Here is an 11,561-nt window from a genome sequence, read left to right on the forward strand (position 1 = left end):
GGCAAATATAGTCCTTGTCCTGGTCCTTGAATGACAAGAGGATCCATCACAGCACTTCACTCCTTGAACACGTTTCCAAAATTTTGATCATATATATTTAACACAAAAATAACTTCCTACTGTACAGTACATTTTGAACTTTCTAAGGATGAACACAGCAGTCGATCAGAACACTGAATATTTACAGCTCGCAGCTTTTTGAACAAGAACTAATAGTAATAAAACACGTGTAAACATTGATCATGGGTGTCCCTCCGCTTCCGGTCCCCAATACCGACCCCTTGATAAAGAGCTGACCGTACGAGAACTGTTTCGTTTTCTCTAAATACACTTTTCAGCGTCATGCTAGACCCAACTCGGTATGACGTAAGACTCTTACATGGGAAGTGACGTCATAGACGGCTCCGCATGGTTACACCTTCATTGTCAGCGCATCGCCGCCTTGGTCGGACGTCTTGTTGCTGCCGCTGTTGTTCCACGTCGTTTTAGACGCTGTTATCTCTATTGGTCGTTCGATACGAGGTAGGTGACAAGTATCGTAATAAATGTGTAATGCCAGAGTGTAGACGATTCAGTATATTACTACGCAAGTTTTACAAATGTGCAGCTGCAGGTTACGCTTAAAATCGGGAGTCGAACAGGGACCCTGCTGTGACGTACAAATCGATTTTCCCGTTCTACCAGGAGATCTTATAAAACGACTCATTTTCGGTGTCATCTTACTGAAACAAAGCGTCTAATAATTTATATCTTGTCTTGTCTTGATAGGTCGTATTAGTTCCAAAATGTGGGACATGTAAAACTTTATCACATACACACTATTTCAGGTTAACGAGGATACAATCAACGAAATACGGTTCGTTGAAAACTTCTGTGTTTTAACTGATTGTATACTGAATTAAAATGATGTCGGACGGTGACAGATACAGTGTATCACTTTGGATATGATAAGATACATATTTTGTTTTATTTCTCGACAGCACAGAAAACAAGATGATTTTTCTGCACGGTCTGGCGTTAGCCGTATATGAATTTCAGAGATACCTCAAATACCGCGATGGTAGGTATTAGGTACAAACATGGCATAAATCATAATGATCCATGAATGTTTTATTTCTTGGTTTAATTAAGCTTATGGCTTTGTTTGTTCGATTGTGTGTGTGTGTGTGTGTGTGTGTGGTGGTCGTGCGTGCGTGTGTGTGTGTGTGCGCGCGCTACATGAAGGCTGTCTGTAAAATATCTATACAGGATGTTTGTTAAGGTGAATTAAGTTTTGTTAGTTTATTTTGTATGACTTGTTTGTCATATTCCACATGCTTTACGCCACATGCTCCCGCTATATAATGGTAGTCTGTGAATACTCGAGACTGGACCAGACAATGCGGTGATTGACTTCATGAGCATGGCTGACATGTTGCCAACCTAGTGACCTGGCCATTCATCTGCCTTCTACAGCTATACGTTACCGGTGGCCTCTAAGACCCGAACGCTGCACGTGAAATATAATGTCCCAGAATGCTTGAAACAAATACTCCTGAGAGAAAAAGAAACTGGTTGCTCAAATAATACATAACTGCAAGAAATAATAAGCAATATTTATGATGTTTGTGGACGGCATTTAGAAGAGATACACATTAAGGCGAGATACTTGATGGGTTTGGTGTTTATTTTGAAGAACACTACGTTTCGGAGTAGATTCTTACTCCTTCATGTTTTGGCCTTCAATATTTATGATCCTATTTTCATTAAAAATATATCTGGATTTGCAAATTTTATAAATATCCCGGAGAGTTACGGTTTCATATGGAACTTAAGAATCTGTGTACGTGGTCGCCTGACCTGCAGTCGTTCCCCCAACAGATCAGAAACAAGAGATGCAGAAGCGGGAGGCAGATCAGCAAGCCGCTGAGACGTACGCCGCCACCGCTGTCGAGAAGGCCGAGGCTGCTACTGCTGCAGCAGACGCTGGATATGCTGCCTGGAAAGACGCCATGATTTTTGCAGCTCTGGAGGCCGAGAGAGTGTCGGCTTATTCCACGAGGAACGCTGGGTCACCTGAAACGTTGGAGGTGAAGAAGTTAGAGGCAGCAGCTTTGGAAAAGGCCTATTCTTACGCAGCCCTGGAGGAGGTCAGAGCAGCTGTAGCTGTTGCAGTGGAGAAGGCCCAGTCTGCTGCAGCTGTTACTGACCTCCCCGGTGCTGACGACGCTGCAGCTGTTGTTGCAGCCTCCAAAGACGAGACCGTTCCAGGTAGGAAATGTGGATTTGGTATACACGATAGAAACCGTTAGATATTTTCTTGAATGTCAGTGCTTTTCAACATGGTCGCAAATATTTCTTCAATTATGTTGTATCACGACAGTGGCTAAAATCCGCTTATTTCCCTTCAGCCAAACAGGACAAACCCAAGAAGAAAGGCATCTTCGGAGGCATGAAGACTGGCTTCATGCTGTAAATGCTGCTTTCTGATTGGTCCTCGGCAGTCTACCTCATCCTTTCATGACCCACGCGCATGTCCTCCACTAACGACCTTGACCCTGATTCAATCAATTCCCGATGAACTATTTTGCTGTACACACAGCGGTCTGATCAACTTCTGCAGAGATGCGTAAAATTAGGGTCTGATGGGTGAAGAGTTAAATATGTAATTTGGATATTGATATATATGTAATTAACGTTTCAATGGATGTGTACTGATTAACAGCAGGTACCAATTTCAGGACTGTAAGGTGATTCTAACTGAAGACGTGTGCAGCAAGCACGTTGACATATTATGACGGGAGAGTGCGGGTGTGTTGTGTCACGATGTCGATGTGTTGATGACAGCCCAGGTCGGACTTAAAGGTGTTAAGTCAAAGTTACCCTAACCGTGTCTTTCAATACCACTGGTAAACAGATAGGTCAGGGTGGATAGTGGCAGTCGGCCAGACAGGCTGATGTTTGTCTGTGAGTGAGCTGTTCAAAAGGTGGTGGGTGAGGTGTTCAAGAGGTGGTGGGTGTGGTCTTCAAGAGGTGGTAGGTGAGGTGTTCAAGAGGTGGTGGGTGAGGTGTTCAAGAGGTGGTGGGTGAGGTGTTCAAGAGGTGGTGGGTGAGGTGTTCAAGAGGTGGTGGGTGAGGTGTTCAAGAGGTGGTGGGTGAGGTGTTCAAGAGGTGGTGAGTGAGGTGTTCAAGAGGTGGTGGGTGAGGTGTTCAAGAGGTGGTGGGTGAGGTGTTCAAGAGGTGGTGGGTGAGGTGTTCAAGAGGTGGTGAGTGAGGTGTTCAAGAGGTGGTGGGTGAGGTGTTCAAGAGGTGGTGTGGTGTTCAAGAGGTGGTGGGTGAGGTGTTCAAGAGGTGGTGGGTGAGGTGTTCAAGAGGTCAAGAGGTGGGGTGAGGTGTTCAAGAGGTGGTGAGTGGGGTGTTCAAGAGGTGGTGTGGTGAGGTGTGAGGTGTTCAAGAGGTGTGCTTGGGGGGTGTTCAAGAGGTGGGTGATGTGGTGAGTGAGGTGTTCAAGAGAGGTGGTGGTGTGTGAGGTGTTCAAGGTGGAGGTGGTGAGGTGAGGTGGTGGGTGGTGTTCAAGAGGTGGTGGTGAGGTGTTGTTGGGGTGTTCAAGAGGTGGTGGGTGAGGTGTTCAAGAGGTGGTGGGTGAGGTGTTGAGGTGGTGAGGTGTTCAAGAGGTGGTGGTGGGTGAGGTGTTCAAGAGGTGGTGGGTGAGGTGTTCAAGAGGTGGTGGGTGAGGTGTTCAAGAGGTGGTGGGTGAGGTGTTCAAGAGGTGGTGGTGTGTTCAAGTTTGTGCTTGTTGGGGTGGGTGAGGTGTTCAAGAGGTGGTTCAAGAGGGGTGAGGTGTTCAAGAGGGTTCAAGAGGTGGTGTGAGGTGTTCAAGAAGTGGGTGAGGTGTTCAAGAGGTGGTGAGTGAGGTGTTCAATTTGTGCTTGTTGGGGTGTTCAAGAGGTGGTGGGTGAGGTGTTCAAGTTGTGCTTGTCGAGATATTCAAGAGGTGCTTGTTAGGGTGTTCAAGAGGTGGTGAGTGAGGTGTTTAAAAGGTGGTGGGTTCCATGTTCAAAAAATGTGTTTTTACAATTTACCATTAATTGCTATGAACAAAATTAATTGTTCTCGTCACGATATGGCTGCAATATTGCCGATGTGACGATAAATTGTAACTCACTCACTCACTCAAAAGGTGGCTGTTGAGGTGATCAAGAGGTGGTGAGTTGGATGTTCAAGCGGTAGTGAGTGAGATGTTAGGGAGGTGGTGAGTGAGGTGTTGATATTGGTTGATATGTATGGCGGGGTAGGTGTAAGAGAGGTGGCCAGTGAGATGCCAGATGGGTGACTGTGTTGCAGTAGAGGTCGGTGAAAGACTTCAGTGTCACCTCTCTCGTGCTGTGTTCCAAAGACACCAGTTTTACCTCTCTAGTGCTGTGTTCCAAAGACACCAATGTCACCTCTCAAGTGCTGTGTTCCGAAACCACCGGTGTCACCTCTCTAGTGTTGTGTTCCAAAGACACCAATGTCACCTCTCTAGTGTTGTGTTCCAAAGACACCAATGGCACCTCTCTAGTGTTGTGTTCTAAAGGCACCAGTGTCACCTCTCTAGTGTTGTGTTCCAAAACCACCAGTGTCACCTATGTAGTGTTGTGTTATGAAGACACCAGTGTCACCTCTCTAGTGTTGTGTTCCAAAAGCACCAGTGTCACCTCTCTAGTGTTGTGTTCCACAAGCACCAGTGTCACCTCTCTAATATGATGTCCCAAAGACACCAGTGTCACCTCTCTAGTATTGTTCCAAAGACATCAGTTTTACCTCTCTCTAGTTCTGTGTTCCGAAAGCACCAGTGTCACCTCTCTAGTGTTGTGTTCCAAAGACACCAGTGTCACGTCTCTAGAGTTGTGTTCCAAATATCCCAGTATCATATCTCTAGTGTTGTGTCCCAAAGACCCCAGTGTCACCTCTATAGTGTTGTGTCCCAAAGACCCAAGTCTCACCTCTCAATTTTTTGTATTCCGAATACCACATTGTCAACTCTCTAGTGTTGTGTCCCAAGTACCCCAGTATCACCTCTAGTTGTGTCTCAAACACCCCAGTGTCACCTCCTATCTTATGTCCTAAATGTATCAGTGTAAATACCTAGTGTTGTAACAATTACGCCAGTGTAACCTCTCTAGTATTGTGTCCAAAGACACCAGTGTCACCTCTCTAGTGTTGTGTCCCAAAGACCAGAGACAATCCCAGTGTCACCTCTCTAGTGTTGTGTTCCAAAGACACCAGTGTCACCTCTCTAGTGTTGTGTTCCAAATACACCAGTGTCACCTCTCTAGTATTGTTTGTCCCAAAGACCCAAGTCTCACCTCTCAGTCTTGTGTTCTCTAAATGTTCCCCAGTATCACCTCTCTAGTGTTGTGTTCCCAAGTACCCCAGTGTCACCTCTCTAGTGTTGTGTCCCAAAGACATCCAGTATCACCTCTATCTCTAGTGTTGTGTCCTAAATGCCACAGTGTAACAATTACGCCAGTGTCACCTCTCTAGTATTTGTGTCCAAAGACACCAGTGTCACCCTCTCTAGTGTTGTGTTCCAAAGACCCCAGTGTCACCTCTCTAGTGTTGTGTCCAAACACCCCAGTATCACCTCTCTAGTGTTGTGTCCCAAAGACCCCAGTGTCACCTCTCTAGTGTTGTGTCCCAAAGATCCCAGTATCACCTCTCAATTGTTGTATTCCAAATACCACATTGTCAACTCTCTAGTGTTGTGGTCCAAATACCCCAGTGTTCACCTCTCTAGTACTGTGTCCCAAAGACACCAGTGTCACCTCTCTAGTCTTGTGTTCCAAATATCCCAGTGTCACCTCTCTAGTGCTGTGTCCAGAGACACCAATGTCACTTCTCTAGTGCTGTGTCCAGAGACACCAGTGTCACCTCTCTAGTGTTGTGTCCAAAGACACCAGTGTCACCTCTCTAGTGTTGTGTCCAAATACCCCAGTGTCACCTCTCTAGTCTTGTGTCCCAAAGACACCAGTGTCACCTCTCTAGTCTTGTGTCCCAAAGACACCAGTGTCACCTCTCTAGTGCTGTGTCCAGAGACACCAGTGTATCACCTCTCTAGTGTTGTGTTCCAGAGACACCAGTGTCACCTCTCTAGTGTTGTGTTCCAAAGACACCAATGGCACCTCTCTAGTGTTGTGTTCTAAAGGCACCAGTGTCACCTCTCTAGTGTTGTGTCCCAAAGACATCAGTATCACCTCTATCTTATGTTGTATCCTAAATACCACAGTGTAACAATTACGCCAGTGTAACCTCTCTAGTATTGTGGTCCAACGACACCAGGTTCACCTCTGTAGTACTGTGTCCCAAAGACACCAGTGTCACGTCTCTAGTGTTGTGTTCCAAATATCCCAGTATCATATCTCTAGTGTTGTGTCCCAAAGACCCCAGTGTCACCTCTATAGTGTTGTGTCCCAAAGACCCAAGTCTCACCTCTCAATTTTTGTATTCCGAATACCACATTGTCAACTCTCTAGTGTTGTGTCCCAAGTACCCCAGTGTTACCTCTCTAGTGTTGTGTCCCCAAGTACCCCAGTGTCACCTCTCTAGTCTTGTGTCTCAAATATCTACCAGTGTCACCTCTCTAGTCTTGTGTCCTAAACCTACAGTGTTGTGTCCTAAATACACCAGTGTCACCTCTCTAGTCTTGTGTCCCAAAGACACCAGTATCACCTCTCTAGTGCTGTGTCCAGAGACACCAGTATCACCTCTCTAGTGTTGTGTCCCAAAGACATCAGTATCACCTCTATCTTATGTTGTATCCTAAATACCACAGTGTAACAATTACGCCAGTGTCACCTCTCTAGTGTTGTGGTCCAACGACACCAGGTTCACCTCTGTAGTACTGTGTCCCAAAGACACCAATGTCACCTCTCTAGTGTTGTGTTCCAAAGACACCAATGGCACCTCTCTAGTGTTGTGTTCTAAAGGCACCAGTGTCACCTCTCTAGTGTTGTGGTCCAACGACACCAGGTTCACCTCTGTAGTACTGTGTCCCAAAGACACAAGTGTCACCTCTCTAGTGTTGTGTTCCAAACACCCCAGTGTCACCTCGCTAGTTTTGTGTCCCAAATATCCCAGTGTCACCTCTCTAGCGTTCTGTTCCAAAGACACCAGTTTCATCTTTGTAGTGTTGTGGCCCAAATATCCCAGTGTCACATCTCTAGTGTTGTGTTCCAAATACACCAGTTTCATCTTTGTAGTGTTGTGTCCCAAATATCCCAGTGTCACATCTCTAGCGTTCTGTTCCAAATACACCAATGTCACCTCTGTAGTCTTGTGTTATAAAGACACCAGAATCACCTCCCTGGAATAAGGTTTCAGTCTCGACCTTGGATCTATCAAGAGGTAATCTAGACTACATGTATCTCTTTGTATTCTGATCAGTTCCAAAGACAATTAATTCTCTAGTGATGGATTCCATAGACACTAGCCCCGCCTCTCCAGTACACGGTTAAGGTTCCAAAGACACGGGTGTGCCCGACAGTATTGTTCCAAACGAATGGGTGCTACCTCTCCGCGATCCAAAGACACAGAGGCCACTTCTCTGTTTCCTATCCAGAGATCGTACCATTTACTCTGTGGTTGTTCCATCGACACCAGCTCTAGAAGAGGGTCTCAAATATGTTCCTTTGTAGTAGATTTGGTCGACCTTATATTTTGGTGTTTGAATACCCCAATGTCGACTCACTTGCGTTGCGGGGCGGTGGGGTAGCCTAGTGGTTAAAGCGTTGGCTCGTCACGCCGAAGACCCGGGTTCGAATCCCCACATGGGTACAATGTGTGAAGCCCATTTCTGGTGTCCCCCGCCGTGATGTTGCTGGAATATTGCTAAAAGCGGCGTAAAACCAAACTCAGTCAGTCACTTGCGTTGCACAATTCCTTCAGCTCTCCAGCTTTTCTACACATACACCTGTGCTGATCCTCTACAGATCCAGCATCAGGTCGCGCAAAGGTCTCCACTGAAATATACATTCCACCGGCAACAACGGCAATAAAATATGCCTGGACATTGCTTATACGTACCACCAGGATTCGAACCTGCAACAACTCCTAGCTGTCACCAGCACACCCCACTCTCCCAGTCCATTCCCGTCAAGCCTCCCTGCTCCCAGATATGTCACTATCACAGGTTTCTTTCACTTAGTTCGGTAAGCTATTTAGATAACGGCTTTAGGCTAGAACGATGACCTTGACAATATGGTTTTACTTACCCATCAGCCTCTATTGTGATTATGATGTTGACTTGTTATTGATCTGCTAGTTCAGTATGTGTGGTTGCAATTTGTGAAATAAATGTGAATAGTTTTCTATCTGCTTGGCGTTTTTCTGTTCTGATCCTTCGCAAAATCACTCACTCACACACTCACCAACCTACACTCGCTTACTTACTATTCTCTCAACCACCTAGCACCAAACTAGACTCACTCACTCACTCACACGATAGCTCGGACCACATGTGTATGATTCTTCAAATTTAGTGATGTAAACGTTTCAGAGCAGCGGCGCTACCGGAGAAGTTTAGTATTCATGTTCCTTGCATACGTTGCTCTTTGAAAGAACATCTGGATATGCGCGGCAAACTGTCAATACTTTGAGTGAGTGAGTGAGTATGCTTTTACACCGCTTTTAGCAATATTCCAGCAATATCACGGCGGGGTACACTAGAAATGGGCTTCACACATTGTGCCCATGTGTGGAATCGAGCTCGGGTCTTTGGCGTGACGAGCCAATGCTTCAACCATTAGGCTACCCCACCGCCCCTGAGTACTTTGAGAATCGGCACCTTTGACTGGTACTATAAATCGCATTTTTTGCATGTTTAACTGATGTTAAAGAGTTCGATCTACACAATCCGTATTGTTTCAATGCTTTCTAATGTTGGCAAAAGTCAAATGCAATAAAGATGTGATTCTTGTATTTGTAACGTATCAGATTGTTCAATGTGATTGTGTAGTTCTGCACAATTACACTTGCAGGTTGGAGTGAGTGGATGAGTATGATTTTACGCTTTTAGTAACATTCCAGCAATGTTATGGTCTAGTACACCAATTGAGGCCTTGGGGAATCGAACCCGGGTCTCCGGCATGACAAGCGAACGGTTTAACCACCAGGCTACCTCACAGCTCTATTGTAGCTTAGAAGTTGTTTTGAAAAGAGCCAGGCGGATGTCATTGCATCATCGTCCTGATATTGTTTCCCTAACAAGTTTCTTTTTATACTATGAGGCTCTCACTTCCCTGTCTGTTAGTAGTTGTGTTGGAATTCCATACCGATACTGAATAGTCCCGCAGAAATAGTTTTAACACGTTCTAATAGCTAACTTCGAAATACCATCGTAAGTTGTTTCAGCTAATTTTTCTTTCATTGTTTGCAAGCTTCATAAAATATATTTAAGTGTATTTTTAATATACAACACTCATAGTCACGATATGGCTGAAATACTACCAATATGACTTTAATTTTAACTCACTCACTCATAACATATATTCCTGTGCACGAGGGTATACAGCCTGCAACTGCTCTTGCTAAATGGCTGCAGAATGTTTGGTGCAATAGGCTGGTGGACAGGTGCCCCCTTGGGAACAGCAGCCCAAACTACCGTTTTCCTCTAATGTGTACTTTACATATAGAGACCGCCTCCGTGGTGTAGTGGTTAGAGCGTCCGCCCGGAGAGCGGAAGGTCGCGGGTTCGATCCCCGACCGAGTCATACCAAAAGACGTTAAAATATGGTACTTGTTGGTCCCTGCCTGGCGCTCGACATTAATGGGTACCACAAGGACTGGTCGGCTTGGAGTCAGTATAATGTGTCTGAGTGAGGTATTCATGCTTCACTGCGGCATGGTATCTCAGTGGGCTAGCACTATTAAAAAAAACAGTTTAAGTCTGGGCTAGTACAAGCAGCCGCACATACACATACACACGCATGCACGTCGTCATATGAGCGAAATATTCTCAAGCACCCAATTTTACCTCACCTCACCTCACGTCACTTTACATATAGTCCGTTTGGATCAAAAAGCGGACCGATGAATTGCAATCTAACTCGTCGTTATCTATGTTTAGTAGTTTTCGAGTTAGATTGCAATTCATCGGTCCGCTTTTGGTCCAAACGGACTACAGTATATATGTAGAAACTTACACAGTGGTGTTTGAGTGAGTGAGTGATTTTGGTTTTACGCAGCTTTTAGCAACAATCCAGCAATATCACGACGGGGGACACCAGAAATGGGCTTCACACATTCAGTGGTGTTTGAACTAGGGTGAGCATAGGTCCAAACCTTGAAATAAATGTCCCTTCACACGAGAGCGTCAACCGTCAGTTACTTTCTGTCTGTGGTGTTGTATACACCTGTCGGTGCTAAGGGTCACTGATGTCCTTAAAATATGCATTACTACAGCGTTAGAAACGTTAACGTCTGCATGTTACCGTGTTTGTTTGCGGGATATCACGGTAGGTCTCAGCACATGTGCGTTCAACATATTCACAACGTGTCCCTGTGTACAGAATCTAGTAGTTTTTAAATTCAATTTCTACTACCGTACACAAAGTTCGCTACCTTTGTCAGAATCATGTTGTTTTTTTTACTCAACATAATTCATAAGGCAGTGGTGAACCAAGTTGGATTAGCCTCCATGTTAAAATGTCATATGATGCTGTTTGGTTTATGGGAAGACTAAACAGGCCGGAAGGTAAGGCCTGTGCATTTGGTTAATGGCATGTAATTATGTCACTTCGTGTTCGTGTCATGTATTGTCTAGTCCAACAAACAAACCCTTTTGTTTCCTCGCACATCAACCTGGCACAAGGTCATAGTACTAAATATTTGGTCAAATACGTGCAAACACCAAGTCGCGGGTACAGCAACGTGCAGTAAACTTGGACAAAGTAGTGTGACTATGTGTCCACCCAGGTGCGCCTAGTGGCTGCAAGAGTTGTATGACCCCAAGGAGTTGAGATTGACAATACGATGTGCCGTTTGAGACTGACATCGAGGGGAAAAACAAAGCGCCTTTGAGCAGCTGAGCTGGATATTGGCGCTATACAAATATTAACATAATAATAGCAACCTGTGAACAGTACAAGACGTAGCGGGTTTTCAGTATGCAACTAGACAGGCGGGTGCCTATATGAGACGATATGAAACGTGAAATAATGTTCAAAGCGACATTAAAACGTAAACGGCTCACTTATATGGTGTCTGATACTGCCTCACACTCGGTCTCACCCACGCGTATATGGAGACCCGTGAAGGTCCGGGTAGGAATTGGTCTTCAGTAACCCATGCTTGTCGTAAGAGGCGACTAACGGGATCGGCTGGTCAGGCTCGCTTACTTGGTTGACACATGTCATCGTATCCCAGTTGGGTAGATCGATGTTGATGCTGTTGATCACTGGATTGTCTGGTCCAGGCTTGATTATTTACAGACCGCCGCCAGACTCAGTCATACTTGGTCTCACCCACGGGTATGGAAGTTGTTTAAGGCGGCAAGATATCGCGGTCTGTCAGGACCTGACAATCCATCAACGAAACACTACGCC

At 45.4% G+C, this 11,561-nt stretch overlaps 1 protein-coding gene across 1 annotated transcript; it reads left to right on the forward strand.

Annotated features, from left to right (window-relative positions):
* The first annotated feature begins 442 nt into the window (after positions 1–442).
* LOC124253251 lies at positions 443–2,145 on the forward strand. The gene is made up of 4 exons (XM_046686991.1): positions 443–522; positions 981–1,060; positions 1,861–2,069; positions 2,119–2,145. Exons 2-4 carry the CDS (start codon positions 994–996, stop codon positions 2,143–2,145), a joined length of 303 nt encoding a protein of 100 aa, XP_046542947.1. The 5' UTR covers positions 443–522; positions 981–993.
* The last annotated feature ends 9,416 nt before the right edge of the window (positions 2,146–11,561 follow it).

This window comes from Haliotis rubra, unplaced genomic scaffold (assembly GCF_003918875.1).
Source record: "Haliotis rubra isolate DU_JTF1 unplaced genomic scaffold, ASM391887v1 Scf537, whole genome shotgun sequence".
NCBI classification, from domain to species: domain Eukaryota; kingdom Metazoa; phylum Mollusca; class Gastropoda; order Lepetellida; family Haliotidae; genus Haliotis; species Haliotis rubra.

Bases quoted from the DNA above. Each gene is read 5' to 3' on its own strand.
- LOC124253251 (XM_046686991.1), top strand. From the start codon at position 994: ATGATTTTTCTGCACGGTCTGGCGTTAGCCGTATATGAATTTCAGAGA. The intron at 1,061-1,860 runs GTAGGTATTAGG...TTCCCCCAACAG, and splicing joins ATACCTCAAATACCGCGATG to ATCAGAAACAAGAGATGCAG. The intron at 2,070-2,118 runs GTGAAGAAGTTA...ATTCTTACGCAG, and splicing joins GGTCACCTGAAACGTTGGAG to CCCTGGAGGAGGTCAGAGCA.